We start from the raw sequence: 14279 nt of genomic DNA on the forward strand, positions 1-14279 counted from the left end.
TCGTTCATCATGATCATGAGCATCTGATGAGGAGATCAGAGAACATCAGATGAATGAATCACCTACCACATCAACCTTCCTGTCCGTCAGACCGTCCTGCGGCTCCAGAGCTGCTGCTGCTGCTGCGGCCACTTCCTGTGTCTCCAACACTGCTTCCTGTTTGACCTGAAGCAACAGAAATAAAAAGAGTCATAAATGATGGCGTGGAACTCAGTGAGTTGTGAATGGGACGCTTTAATGGTTAAAAAACACTATTGGGGGTAATTTCAAGTAACGCGAGTTACATAATCAGATTACTTTTTCCAAGTAACTACTACTTGAGATACTTTTTCACATGCATTCACTCATCTGAACATGCATTTACATATCTGATATCTCAGTCACAAAAACAGATTCAGTATTCCTCCAAATGAATAAGAACAGTGAAATACAAACTGCCGAATCACAACGCAAATCTGCAATAATTAAAAATGTTAAAAAACACAAATATCCTTTTATGTATTTAATCGCATTTTATTAACCAAACTCGTTGCTGCTGACCTTCGACGATCCAGTTCAATCACACTAATAAGCAAAAATAACTAGACAAACTAACTTTTGTGCTTAATTTTTTTTTTTATTGCTGAAGAGTTTTGAAATTTCTTCTTGTGTTCTTTTGTACAGACGTGAATTTACTTTTCCTTCAGCCTGAGGCTGATTCGTTTCACTTTTGGTGTGAAAGGGCTTTTATATTTGCTAAAAACAGAACTTTTTATATTAAAAACAAACAAGCAAGCCCTGTCCAGATTTAAAAAGTAACACAAACGTAACAAAACTTCTTACTTTCCATAAAAAGTAACTAAGTGACATAATTAGATACATTTTTTGGGGGGAGAAATGCAAAATTGTAGTGCATTACTTTTGAAAGTAACTTTCCCCAACTCTAATAATAACTAGTTTGAGCTTTTCTTCAACATCCAGATCACATCACATGTGCAAATTATTTTAATAATAATTAACTAAAAAAAACAATCATGGCTAGGAGTTTCGAAAATCATACAAGTATTGCAAAAATGGCAGCAAGAAATATACATAATCTCTCAAAATGTTTTATTTTATCACTAAAAAACAGATAAAATCAGATATATTTCTACAAACAAGTGTTATGCTATTTTTAAAAAATAGTAATTAATTATAAAAAGTAATGACAAGCAGTTTTGATCATCATGAGTACTACAAAAATGCCAGAAAATTAGAATAGTTTTGGAGTATATGAAGTATATTTAATATATAAACATATTTTTCTTAAATATATTCATGCGTGTGTGTATTTATATATACATATTAAATATACACAGTACACACACACATATTATGTAAACAAAGCTTTTATTTTGGATGTGATTAATCGCGATTAATCGTTTGACAGCACTACTGTGTATATATACATACATATATAGATGTATAGATAGATGTAGATGTGTCGATATGGATATATAGATAAAGTGTTAAAAATAAAAACAGTGATACATTGTCTCATATTATTGTTCTTATTCAAATGATTCATGGGGATGTTGAGATGTTACAAACACAGCAAACAGATCTGATTAAGAACAGGATTTTTCCCGTCTTTCTCTCTGTCTGGTTTTATGTAAGCGGCACATAATGATTTTCTGTGATCTGAAGTGCTTAGAGCAGCTAAACGGCGGATTCGTGAGTGTTTTTGGAGCGGATGAACTCTGATTTTACTGCGGGCACAAAAACTAAATCAATAAGAGGCTTTCTGACGACGGCAAATGGTTTGTCACTCTCGTCTGAAGCGCTGCATTCAGAACCATTTCAAAGAACAGCGTTTTTAACAAACAGCTGTAATTACAGCAGCGCCTGGTTTTCCATTTTAAACAACACAAAATCAGCCACGTCGGCTCCTGAACACGTCGATCTCACCTCGTCCGGCACCAGCGGCTCAATCATGGGCGCTTCGTCCAGACGCGGCGATCGCAGCGGAGACGAGGACAGACGCTTCTCCCACTCGGTCAGACCCGTCCGGTCCGTTCCTCCCTCCAGGAACGTCCGCTTCAGCTCGCTGATGTTGGTCTGATGCTTCAGCAGCTCGTCGGGCGTTCGCTCGATTTCCTAAACAAACACAAAACAACAAGAGATACATCACTATTACAGCCTCTGTAATGAATATTTTCAAAACTTGAAAAATTGAAATTCAAAAATGTATATCTTTTAATATTTCATGGTACTAAGTTATATTTGTGGAATAGTTTTGATCCATTTTTTACTGCTTTTTGATCATAGACCTGAACATAAGATTTCCAACTTAAACTGTCATAAATCTTGAATGCATTGATGCGCAGACTTAAGTTTAATGTCTTTTTAAAGAAGACTCTTTAGGTTATTGCTCAAATGAAAAAAAATGAAAAAATGAAACAAAAAAGTTCTAAAAGTTTATTATGAAAAAATATCTAGTTTCAAAACATGTTTTACTCTAAAACTGTGAGAAAACAAGTTGTGCTTCAAATTTGAAGTTGGCATCACACAAAAAGAGTTTTCAGTCAGATTTTATTTGGGTGCAGCACTAAACACTTCCACTAGATGAAATTTATTTCCCATTAGTTTCCAGTGTGATCATTTTGATGCAATCACATCCTTTGTGTGTGTGTGAGCTAAAACCTTTCAAAAACCTTTAGTAAAAAATTCTAAAAAAGCAAAACAAGCTTTTTCAGCAGCAGAGGATTAACCAGGTTAGAACTAGTGAAAGTGCAACACAAACGTGAATGGAACTATTGCAAGTATACTTTAGGTACACTTTAAATATCCTGCATTTAAAGACCAGTATTATTCAAAGGTCAGACAATCCTCATCTACAGTGACAATTAAACACATTTTAGGCTTTATACTAAGAAATGTGCATTTTGCACAAGTAGTACTTCAAGTAAGTCCTGAACAATACGTCAGTGAATATGTTAATAGATTTGATAATATATTACTTTTTCACTAGGGTAATTAGATGCAATCAAACAATTTTATAGAAATGATCAACAGACATGCAGAAAAACACACACGCTGTCTGTTCAACTGCACACGCACTGCAAACACGGGTGGTTAATTACACAAACTACAAGGTTTAAAATTCATTTCCAGTGAGTGAAAGTGCTTCACTGCCACTGCAAACACAAACACACACACACACAGATTAATGCTGCTGGAATAAATCACAGACATGAACACTGCAGTGTGTGTGCAGAATTAAATGAAAACGCATTCATGCAGCGACCAGTGATTCCTTACCAACCTCTAACATCAGCTTACTGTGTCTGACAAACATATTCTCTCCTCTAATTCGCCTTATGAAACTGGGCTGAAGAAAAAATAGATTCAGTGATTCATTCAGTCTCGTCTGTCTTTGTGTTTGTTCCAGCTGACGTTATGTCGCTCTTTACTGCGGTAAAACACACCAGCAGCAACACACACATCTCACACTCTCTCAGTGTCAGACAGTGAACTCTCAGATATGATTCAAAGAAATGCCAAGTACCAAAGTAGAAAAACTGAAATGGCATTTTCTCTAATAATCTTTATTTACAACTTTGAAAATGATTAACAGTATATAAGTGTATAAAAATTAAAGTGTTTTAGTATTTAAGTACAGACTGTTGACTCTTACCTGCGTCTTTGCTTCAGATTCGTCCTCCTGATCCGACTGCACAAAGACACAAAAAGCATGTGAAATCCTGACATGAATGAACACACATGAGAGTAAAGGCTGATATGAAGGCATGAGACGTTTGGGATCAACAGGAGGCTAAACTCATTAACATCACAGGCTTAATGTTTCCATCTGCAGAAGAACAATTATGATTATTGGCCATTATCAGATTAAAGTTTAATAAGAACATCAACAGCCCTGCCGTATCTTAATTAGCAATCTAATTACTGCAGTCTTTCATTGCATTTTTGTTTTTCTCTATTATGCACGAGCCTTCGGTCTGACGTCAGAGATCTGATCACGCCTGCCGTTAATCATCACATCAGATGAGAATCGAGCTCAGATCACAAACCTCAGTGGCCGTTAACTCTCCATCGATAGCAGTATCTGTGAAATCAGTCTGATCCAGCGAAAGCATGAATACAGAGAGAAGCAGAACACGGTAAAACACGGTAACGTGACCACGGTTTACTGCACTGAATGAGCTGAAGAGTTTATAGACATCAGCTCACTCAATCGCCTCCATTAGAGTCACAGAAAACAAACACATTAACACGCAAACTGTCAACTGTGCCGCAGTTCAACAGCTGAAACAAACCTACAAGTCAAGAGATACAACTACCCATTTACTGCATGTTAAGGTTAGGGTTAATGATTGAAATATTTTCAATATCTGTACTGAAACAAACTGCATTCATTTGATCAAAAATACAGTAAAAACAGTGAAATATTATTAGAATGGAAAATAGCTGTTTTCTATGTGAATATCTGTTCAAATGTAATTTATTGTCTGTAGGTTAGTTAGCGTTAGGGTTTGTTTACCCATGTGTCCTGTTGGGCCGGTGTCAGTGGGTTAGTTAGGGTTTATTTACCTGTGTGTTCTGTCGGGGTGGTGTCGGTGGGTTGAATAGGGTTAGTTTAACCGTGTGCCCTGTCAGGCTAGTGTCAGTGGGTTAGTAAGGGTTTGTTTACCTGTGTGTTTTGTTGGCCCAGTGTCGGTGGGCTAGTTATTATTATTTGGGGTTTGTTTACCGGAGTGTCCTGTCAGGCTGGTGTTGGTGAGTTAGTTAAGGTTAGTTAACCCGTGTGTCCTATCGGACCAGTGTCGGTGGGTTAGTTAGGGCTCGTTTACCCGTGTGTTCTGTTGGCCAAGTGTCGGTGAGTTAGTTAGTGTTAGTTAGGGTTTGTTTACCCGTGTGTTCTGTTGGCCCAGTGTTGATTGGTTAGTTAGTGTTAGTTAGGGTTTGTTTACCTGTGTGTTTTATTGGCCCAGTGTCCGTGGGTTAGTTATTATTATTTGGGGTTTGTCTAACCACGTGTCCTGCTGGTGTTGGTGGATTAGTTGGTGTTTGTTTACCCATGTGTTCTGTTGGGCCGGAGTCGGTGGGTTAGTTAATGTTTGTTTACCCATGTGTCCATTGGCGCAAGTGTCAGTGGGTTAGTAAGGGGTTAGTTAGTGTTTGTTTACCCATGTGTCCTGTTGGGCCGGTGTCAGTGGGTTAGTTAGGGTTTATTTACCTGTGTGTTCTGTCGGGGTGGTGTCGGTGGGTTAAATAGGGTTAGTTTAACCGTGTGCCCTGTCAGGCTAGTGTCAGTGGGTTAGTAAGGGTTTGTTTACCTGTGTGTTTTGTTGGCCCAGTGTCGGTGGGCTAGTTATTATTATTTGGGGTTTGTTTACCGGAGTGTCCTGTCAGGCTGGTGTTGGTGAGTTAGTTAAGGTTAGTTAACCCGTGTGTCCTATCGGACCAGTGTCGGTGGGTTAGTTAGGGCTCGTTTACCCGTGTGTTCTGTTGGCCAAGTGTCGGTGAGTTAGTTAGTGTTAGTTAGGGTTTGTTTACCCGTGTGTTCTGTTGGCCCAGTGTTGATTGGTTAGTTAGTGTTAGTTAGGGTTTGTTTACCTGTGTGTTTTGTTGGCCCAGTGTCCGTGGGTTAGTTATTATTATTTGGGGTTTGTCTAACCACGTGTCCTGCTGGTGTTGGTGGATTAGTTGGTGTTTGTTTACCCATGTGTTCTGTTGGGCCGGAGTCGGTGGGTTAGTTAATGTTTGTTTACCCATGTGTCCATTGGCGCAAGTGTCAGTGGGTTAGTAAGGGGTTAGTTAGTGTTTGTTTACCCATGTGTCCTGTCGGGCCAGTGTCAGTGGGTAGGTTAGTGTTAGTTAGGGTCTGTTTACCCATTTGTCCTGTTGGGCTGGTGACAGTGGGTTAGTTAGTGTGTGTTCTGATGGCCCAGTGTTGATGGGTTAGTTAGTGTTAGTTAGGGTTTGTTTATCCATGTGTCCTTTGGTACTGGTGTCGGTGGGTTAGTTGGGGTTTGTTTACCCGTGTGTCCTGTCGGGCTGGTGTCGGTGCGTTGGTTAGTGTTAGTTATGGTTTGTTTACCTGTGTGTCCTGTCAAGCCAGTGTTGGTGGGTTAGTTAGTGTTAGTTAGGGTTTTTTTACCCATGTGTCCTGTTTGGCCGGTGTTGGTGAGTTAGTTAGTGTTAGTTATGGTTTGTTTACCTGTGTGTCCTGTCAAGCTAGTGTTGGTGGTTTAGTTAGTGTTGGTTAGGGTTTGTTTACCCGTGTGTCCTGTCGGGCCGGTGTCGGTGGGCTCGGCAGTGATGGTTCCGTAGCTTTTGTGATCTCGTCCTCTTCCTCCAGCACCACTACACTCTCCACAAGCACCGGTTGCGTCTCCTCACGCTCCTCCTCACGCGTCTCCTCCACTTTCTTCTCAGGCGTTACCGTGGTGATGAGGTCACTCATGGCGATGCCTTTGGCAGTGCCGTACAACGCTGTACCCATCTCTACACACACACACACACACACACACACACACACAGTGTCAGTGCTGCATCTGCATCCAGTGTGAACACTGACTGCATTATATTACTGAATTAAGACTGCAGAATAATATTGCTCTGTATCATTATTATGGTATTTTTTCATGTTTATTTAAACTATACTATTATTTAGATACACTGTTAAAAATAAAGGGTTTTCCACTATAAAGAACAGTTTGATCAACAGAAAGATTCAATGGATGTTAAAGGTTCCTCATGGAACAGTGCAGTACATAAACTACATTTTATAGCAAAAAACTGATTTTCTGTTCTTTTCGCAAACAAAACACTTTAATACAGCATATTTAATCATCAACTAGATTCATAGGAAATCATGAATCTTCATAGTTGTGATGAGCTCAGTTCATGATGACGGCAAACACACACACACACACACACACACATGTGAGTGCAGCAAAGCACATCCATTCAGTTACATGTGAAGAGGTTAGTCAGTCATTACAGAGAGAACTAGTTTAATTATAATCACCAAAGTGAAGCTGGATAATGATCTAAATGACTGTTTCTGGTGCAGTAAAGCCTTGCATTGCTGCATTTCACTGTCTCTGTACTTACACTCCACACAATGACAATACAGCTGAATCTAATCTAATGTAAGTAGAGCTCAGGGAATATAAATGAATGTGCATGATATGGTGCTTTTAACTTCTGGAACTTTGCAAAGTCACTTACGCAAAGTTCGCAAAAGAAATCATTGTAACTTGTCTAGGATGTGATCATGATGGATTTACTGTTTGTTGCTCTAAAAGCTCTAAAGAAGCTGTAATTACAGCCGATTGTACCGCAGTACAATATTGAGTGATTTCCACAGAAGAATGGAGTTTGAATATGTTGCTGGTTAAGTGATGCAGCGCTAGTTTTCCTCATTTATGCCTGCAATATTGAACCCTGCATGAATCAATAAACCAGAACAAAGAAGCACACATAATGACATTTCAGTGAGAAGAGATACAGACTCATAAAACCCAGAGAGATGAAACACTTTGGCTTATTTTAACCAGGCCTATGTTACATTCTGAGACATTCACAGATGCAGACAGCGACACAAACGCAGTGATGTGACAGTGACACCAGGGTTATTATAGTTAACTAAGTGAAAGAAATTATTTTAAAAAATCAAATAAAGTTAATAATAAAATATTAATTATTAAATATACATATTACAAATTAATACAAATCAATAAATTAAAATAATTAATGAAATATGAATTAACAACAATAATAAATATTTAACACAAATAAAAAATGAATAATATAATTTAATAATATAAAGATTTATCAGCTAGTTGCCGAAGTAACACTTCTTCAACTTAATGTAAATCTAAAAATGAATAAAAACGACATATTTTTAAAAATAACTAAACTGTCAAAAATTTCTAAAACTTTACATTAATAATAAAAAAAAATGTATTAAAACTAATTCAACATATTAATAAAAACTGTTAGTATCTCAGTAACTTTAAAACAACACTGACGCAGCCACAGCATGTGCAAAATCAAAGGCGTCTAAAGCAGAAGCGCTAGTGCACCAGCGCATGCCCGCCACATCCACACGCAACCTCAAACCATCAGGGTCAAACAAGCAGACGGAGGGGCTTCTGTATCTACAAGCGTCAGGGATACAGAGAAACGTCTCTACCTGTTGGTCTAGTGCCATTTACATTGACTGTCGCTGTGTTGACTGGCGTCCGCTGAGCTGAGGAGATTCACACACACACGTCTGAGCAAACACAGTATCGCAGACACTAGCGCACACGTCACACTAGATCACAAGCAAAAACATACACAGCACTACATACTTTAGCACTAAATCTATTGGTTTAGCAGTTCAAACACAACTATTTACTGGGAAATATATTCTGAATATAAAGTGTGCTTGTGCATCTTCGTACGCAACAAATGTTACTATTGATATTTTATATCTGATGCAGTGACATTCAGACATTTATGTGTTTGACTAAAGTGTCCAAATAGTTATGATCACTATTCTCTAACTACTAGTTGTCAAAAAACGAGACTTACTTTAAAACCTTTCTACAAGTATAGACGCCCATCAAAATGATGTTTGCCATTTAACGAGAAGAGATAATTAAAGATGCAGCAGACTCTCTACACTGAACACATCCAGTCTGTTCATTCATACTGTGGATCATGTGTGTTAGTATTCACGCAGTGCAGTGCAGTAATGCGCTCTGAGACCGCCGGCTTTATGCTGCAACACAACAGAAATTCTCCAATTAAACCAGAAACAGGAAATGAAACGGACGTGTTCCACGCCTCGGGAGCCGAGATTACAGGTTAATGAGCCTAGATCCCTGTCCTGCCGCAAGCCTCGCTTCTGTCTGCAAACTCTTTCATAACGGAAGAGAAAATAAAACCAGGCTGCTCTGAGAAAACAGACGTCTGCTAATGACTGATACTGAGGATGAGCAGAGCAAACAGGAAGTCCAGCAAAGCAGATGACAGATGCGCAAATGCCAGGATGATGACGCCAGATGGACAACAGACAAACGACAGACAAACATGAGCTGTTTTATATGACAACAACTCTAAATTAGTTCTGTTGAAGTTTATATATAGCTATAGACAGATAGATAGTTAGATGTATAAATAGAGAGGTAGATATATAGACAGACGACTGACAAATAGACAAAAAAAGCAGATGACACAAACAGACAAATAGACAGACAGGCAGATGACAGACAGAAAACAGACTGATGGACAGACGGACAAACAAAGCGACTACAGACAAACATACAGACAGACAGACAAACAAACAGAAATGACGGACAGAGAAGCGACAGACGGACAGATGGACAGAAAGACAGACGACAAATGGACAGACAGATGGGCAGACAACAGACAGATGGACAGATAGATAAACAGACCAACAGACAGACGGCTGAACAGACAAACGTACAGACAGACAGAAGGATGGATGGACACACAGACAGATGGACAGACAAACAGAGTGACTACAGACAAACATACACAGACTGAAAAACAAACAGACAGAGAGATGACGGACAGAGAAGTGACAGACGGACAGATGGACAGAAAGACAGACGACAAATGGACAGACAAGTGGGCAGACAACAGACAGATGGACAGATAGACAAACAGTCCAACAGAGACAGTTGGACAAACGAATAGACAGACAGAAGGATGGATGGACATACAGACAGACAGATGGACAGACATACAGAGTGTCTACAGACAAACATACAGATAGACGGAAAAACAAACAAACAGAGAGAGATGATGGACAGAGAAGGTACAGACAGACAGACAGACTGATGGACAGACGACAGACGGACAGACAACAGACAGATGACAGACAGATGGACAGACAGATGGACAGATGTCAAATGGACAGATGGACAGACAGACAGACACAGTTAGACAAACATACAGATAGACAGACAGAGGACAGGTGAACAAACAGATAGACAAAAGACAGACGGACAGACAGAAAAACAGACAGAGACGATGGACAGAGAAGCGACAGATGGACAGACAGACAGACTGATGGACAGACGACAGACAACAGACAGATGTCAAATGGACAGATGGACAGACAGACAGACACAGTTAGACAAACATACAGACAGACAGACAGACAGACAGACAGAGGACATAAGGATGGACAGATAAACAAACATAAAGACGGACAGAAAGACACAGCTAGATAGATAGACAGATAAACAGACAGATAGATAGGAGTGAGAAACAAAAGCAAACAAACCTCCATCCAGACTCCGTGACATTGTGTAGCGCTTGCTGGACGAACGCTCGAAGTACGGTGCCGGACGGACGATCTGGGAACTGGCCCGCCGGGTCTGAGCCTGAGTTCTGCCGCTGTAGCGGAACTTAGAACCCAGCGTGAGGAACTTCTTAGGTGGCGTCTCTGGAGAAACCAACCTGTCGAGATGCAAATCACGATTACCACTGAACACAGAACACAGCAAACCTTCAGAAGAACAGCAACTTTTACAGACCTGAAGAACGTGTGATGCTCCACACAAACCTTCCACAGTCTCTTGGCCGCTCTGTGGTTGGGGAGTTTAAAGCCTATCGTGCTTTCAAACTGCTCAAACTAAAGACAAACAGACATTCTCTCATCAGCAAACCTCATCAAGACCTCAAGGTCACCTGGAGAAGACATGACGATTTTCTCACCTCGCCTGGCCGGATCTTGATGTAGAAGTTATTGCGTTTGTAGGAGATCTTGAGGACTTTGGGCCAGGCGAAGCGGTTGATGCGCAGTCTGTCGCGGTAGATGAGGAGCCCGGAGGAACACACGCCCAACATGATCTCCACCCCCTCTGAATCCTGACCAACCATTGGATTAGAGAGGTGCCAATCATCATCACACAGTCACGCACAAACAAATGTGTGGTTTCTAAATGAATGAGTGGAAGCCAAACACTTTTGGCCTGAGAGGAACAGAGAGACTGAAAGTGGATCCTTCTTCTCATCTGAACCTCTGAGAGGCGGAAATGAACCAGATTTTAGGCAGGTATTTTGAGCCATTATCTCTATTCAACACTGCATTCACAATCTCACATGTGTAATGCTGTTGAAACCCAATGAACTGATGCCAGATCTGAAATACTTCTGAAGAGCATCAGCTGAACAGATGTGAGAACTTGAGCTCCATTCAGCAGCACTTCTAGAATCATTTATGGAGCTTATTTTCTAAAATACATTTGAATACATCACATCACACAAGAGTCGAGGGAAATTGTGAAAAATGGAACAATTCACATCTCTAGTGGGTATTCTGAGCAGGTCTACTGTAGGAAACTGGGTCACGAACAATGAAGAAGCTTTCAAAACTTGTTCAGGGGTAAACTCTACAGCTCAGGGTTTGCTTTTTCAAGACACAACTTGGTCTCTGATGTTTCCTCATAAAATTCATTGGGAAAAAATAAAATGAGACAAATCCTCAAAGGTTCAGTGGATGTTCTGCTATAAAATGTATGTGGAGCAGCTCAAATAAATTGATGAGAAATACTGAGTCCTCTGAGTTTTGATTGGTCTCTTGGCAAATCTGAGGACATTTTGAGACAGTACTGAGATTGTACAGCCAAAAATGACCCGTTTGTTATCAATTATTCACCCTGAAGTTGATCCTGTTTGGGTTTCATTCTTCTGTGGAACACAAAAGATATTCTTGAAGAACATTGGGAACCAAACAACTTTGGACCACACTGACTTTCACTGTTTGGAATATATTCTTTTTTGTCCATGCAGTGAAAATCAATGGGGTCCAAAGTTGTTTGGTTCTTCAAAACGTTCTTCAAAATATCATCTTTTGTGTTCCACAGAAGGACAAAACGACATGAGGGTGTGTAAACGATGACAGAATGATCTATTTTGGGTGACCTATCCATTTAGGAGCTCTCATGTGTGATTTTTGTTTCTTCTGTGGGCAGGGCTGGATCCACATGCGCTCATGGTGAACGGGTTTGACTTTCCTGTGAGCTTCTACTGAGATGTATGAGCATGAAAGAGAAGGAGGTTCTCAACCAACGCACATGGAGAATCTGAAGGTAAAACAGTCTTTGCTCAGACAATGACTTTAGTTCATGGTCATGCACAAAGACACACACACACACATACACACACACATATACACGAATGCATCTTACCTCTCCTTTAGCTGGAGAAAAGCAGTGAAAGAATCGTCCTATCAACTAGATCATCAGTAAGAGGGGAAGAAGAGAAGAGCGGCTGATCTAACCGAACGTCACGCACACGTTCATGCTTCAGCTGTCTGTCTGCTGTTATACTGTTTAATGACTACATGAGATGATGGATGATATGAAACATCATCTGTGTGTGAATATCGGCAGAAGAGCTTCAGGACTGCGGCCACATTCACCGAATCCAATTAAACCAGCCGTATTATAATAACATGATGCATTCAAACAGCCTCAAGAGGAAATTAATGGATGCTTTATTTTAGCAAAATCTATTGAATAACAATATATATGCAGATCAGTAACCAATCATGCATGATAAATTGATGCTAAAACAATTTTAATGCATAACTTGATTTTGGAAATGCGTAAGATCAACATAAGATGCACATAAGATCAAGTTTAAATTTAATATTTCTAAAGGATATTTTAATCTTAAGTTAAAGTTAATTCCAGTGTTTACTGATAGATTAATAAAACCAAATATCGTACATTATTATTTACGTAACCTCCACTAACATGAACTAACAATGCACAGGTGCATTTTTTTTTATTAATTAATATTCACAAGGATGCTGTAACAAATCGACTGCACATTGTTAGTTAATGTTAGTTAATGCATTAATTAATGGAACCTTATTGTTATTATAATACAGGGGTGGCGAACTCCGGTCCTGGAGAGCTGCAGCCCTGCAGAGTTCAGCTCCAACCCTAAATAAAACTCACCTGCCTGTTGCTTTCTAGTCACCCTTCAGACCTTGATTAGCTTGTTCAGGTGCGTTTGATTAGGGTTGAGGCAAAACTCAACTCTTGAGGCTGCGGCTCTCCAGGACCGACGTTCGCCACCCCTGAAATAACATGTTGATTTTAAACTACTGTAGGTTTTTAAAGAGACTGACCCGACACATTCTGCCAATATTCAAAATAGGTTCTTGAATTCTTCAATTTTTAGAATTCATTCCCCACTATCTCAACTATGTGTTTCCATCTTTGCTCTGAAACCCACCCAAACTCTCTGTCACGTGTGCTTGTCTATATCTGGTTTGTGACGGTCGATTGTGACCCGGTGCGACCGGCCCGAAGCTGAATCAGATTGGTTCTGACAGTGAGCTGAACATCTGACAGATCGACCGACACCAGAAACAATGACAACGATTAACATAGAACACCAAACACTGATTATTAATGTGTCATTCTTCAGTGAGAGGGTTTGAAAGGTCATCAGTGTGTGTGTGAGAATACAGACGCACAATTACATGCAAACGATTACTAGTTACATAAAGAATAGAAAGACTTATGTCAGATATATTAAAGGAATAGTTCAGCCAAAAATGAACATTAACTGAAAATGCGCTCATCCTCAGGCCAGATGAGTTTGTTTGTTCATCAGATTTGGAGAAATGTAACATTCCATCACTTGCTCACCAATGGATGTGAATGGGTGCCGTCAAAATGAGAGTCCAAACAGCTGATAAAAACATCCCAATAATCCACAAGTAATCCACACCACTCCAGTCCGTCAGTTAACATCTTGAGAAGACAAAAGCTGAAACAAATGCATCATTAAGATGTTTTTAACTCAAATACGAGTCCATAATCCATAATAACACTTCCTCCAGTGAAAAAGTCCATCTCTTTATGTCTCTCACATCAAAATCCAGCCACATATTTGTTTAGAGCTGTTTTGGACTTGATCTGTGGCAGATTTCTCTCCTGATTCAGAAAACTTTTAGATGAGACTTCTGACGGCACCCATTCACTGCAGTGGATCCATTGGTGAGCAAATGCTGGAATGCTGCTTTTCTCCAAATCTGATGAAGAAACAAACTCATCTACATCTTGGATGAACTGAGGATGATCACATGTTCATTTGTGTGTGATCTGTTCCTTTAAGCCTCACCATGTGCACACGGCTGTATCTGTGTCCAAACACACGTGTGTTCTGTGATTAGACTCCATCATGATCATCATGCCATGAGCTGAGCTTCATTACGACACATAACAAAATGTTCATGCAGTGTGTGTTTGTGT

At 39.8% G+C, this 14279-nt stretch overlaps 1 protein-coding gene across 13 annotated transcripts in view; it reads right to left on the reverse strand.

Annotated features, from left to right (window-relative positions):
- epb41l3a (erythrocyte membrane protein band 4.1-like 3a) overlaps positions 1 to 14279 on the reverse strand; it is a 47925-nt gene that overhangs the window by 10648 nt on the left and 22998 nt on the right. For 6 of the 13 annotated variants that reach the window (XM_051097572.1, XM_051097573.1, XM_051097567.1 and 3 more), the window contains exons 9-19: positions 12198 to 12242; positions 10723 to 10875; positions 10542 to 10639; positions 10289 to 10464; positions 8183 to 8239; positions 6260 to 6486; positions 4050 to 4097; positions 3656 to 3691; positions 3284 to 3349; positions 1927 to 2115; positions 67 to 165 (exon numbers count right to left, since the gene is read on the reverse strand). In XM_051097572.1, coding sequence (XP_050953529.1) covers positions 67 to 165; positions 1927 to 2115; positions 3284 to 3349; positions 3656 to 3691; positions 4050 to 4097; positions 6260 to 6486; positions 8183 to 8239; positions 10289 to 10464; positions 10542 to 10639; positions 10723 to 10875; positions 12198 to 12242 — 1194 coding nt within the window. The remainder of the gene's footprint in view (positions 1 to 66; positions 166 to 1926; positions 2116 to 3283; positions 3350 to 3655; positions 3692 to 4049; positions 4098 to 6259; positions 6487 to 8182; positions 8240 to 10288; positions 10465 to 10541; positions 10640 to 10722; positions 10876 to 12197; positions 12243 to 14279) is intronic. The other 7 variants (XM_051097562.1, XM_051097565.1, XM_051097563.1 and 4 more) reach the window with 7 other exon arrangements.

The sequence above is a fragment of the Labeo rohita genome, chromosome 24, assembly GCF_022985175.1.
Source record: "Labeo rohita strain BAU-BD-2019 chromosome 24, IGBB_LRoh.1.0, whole genome shotgun sequence".
Lineage (NCBI taxonomy): Eukaryota > Metazoa > Chordata > Actinopteri > Cypriniformes > Cyprinidae > Labeo > Labeo rohita.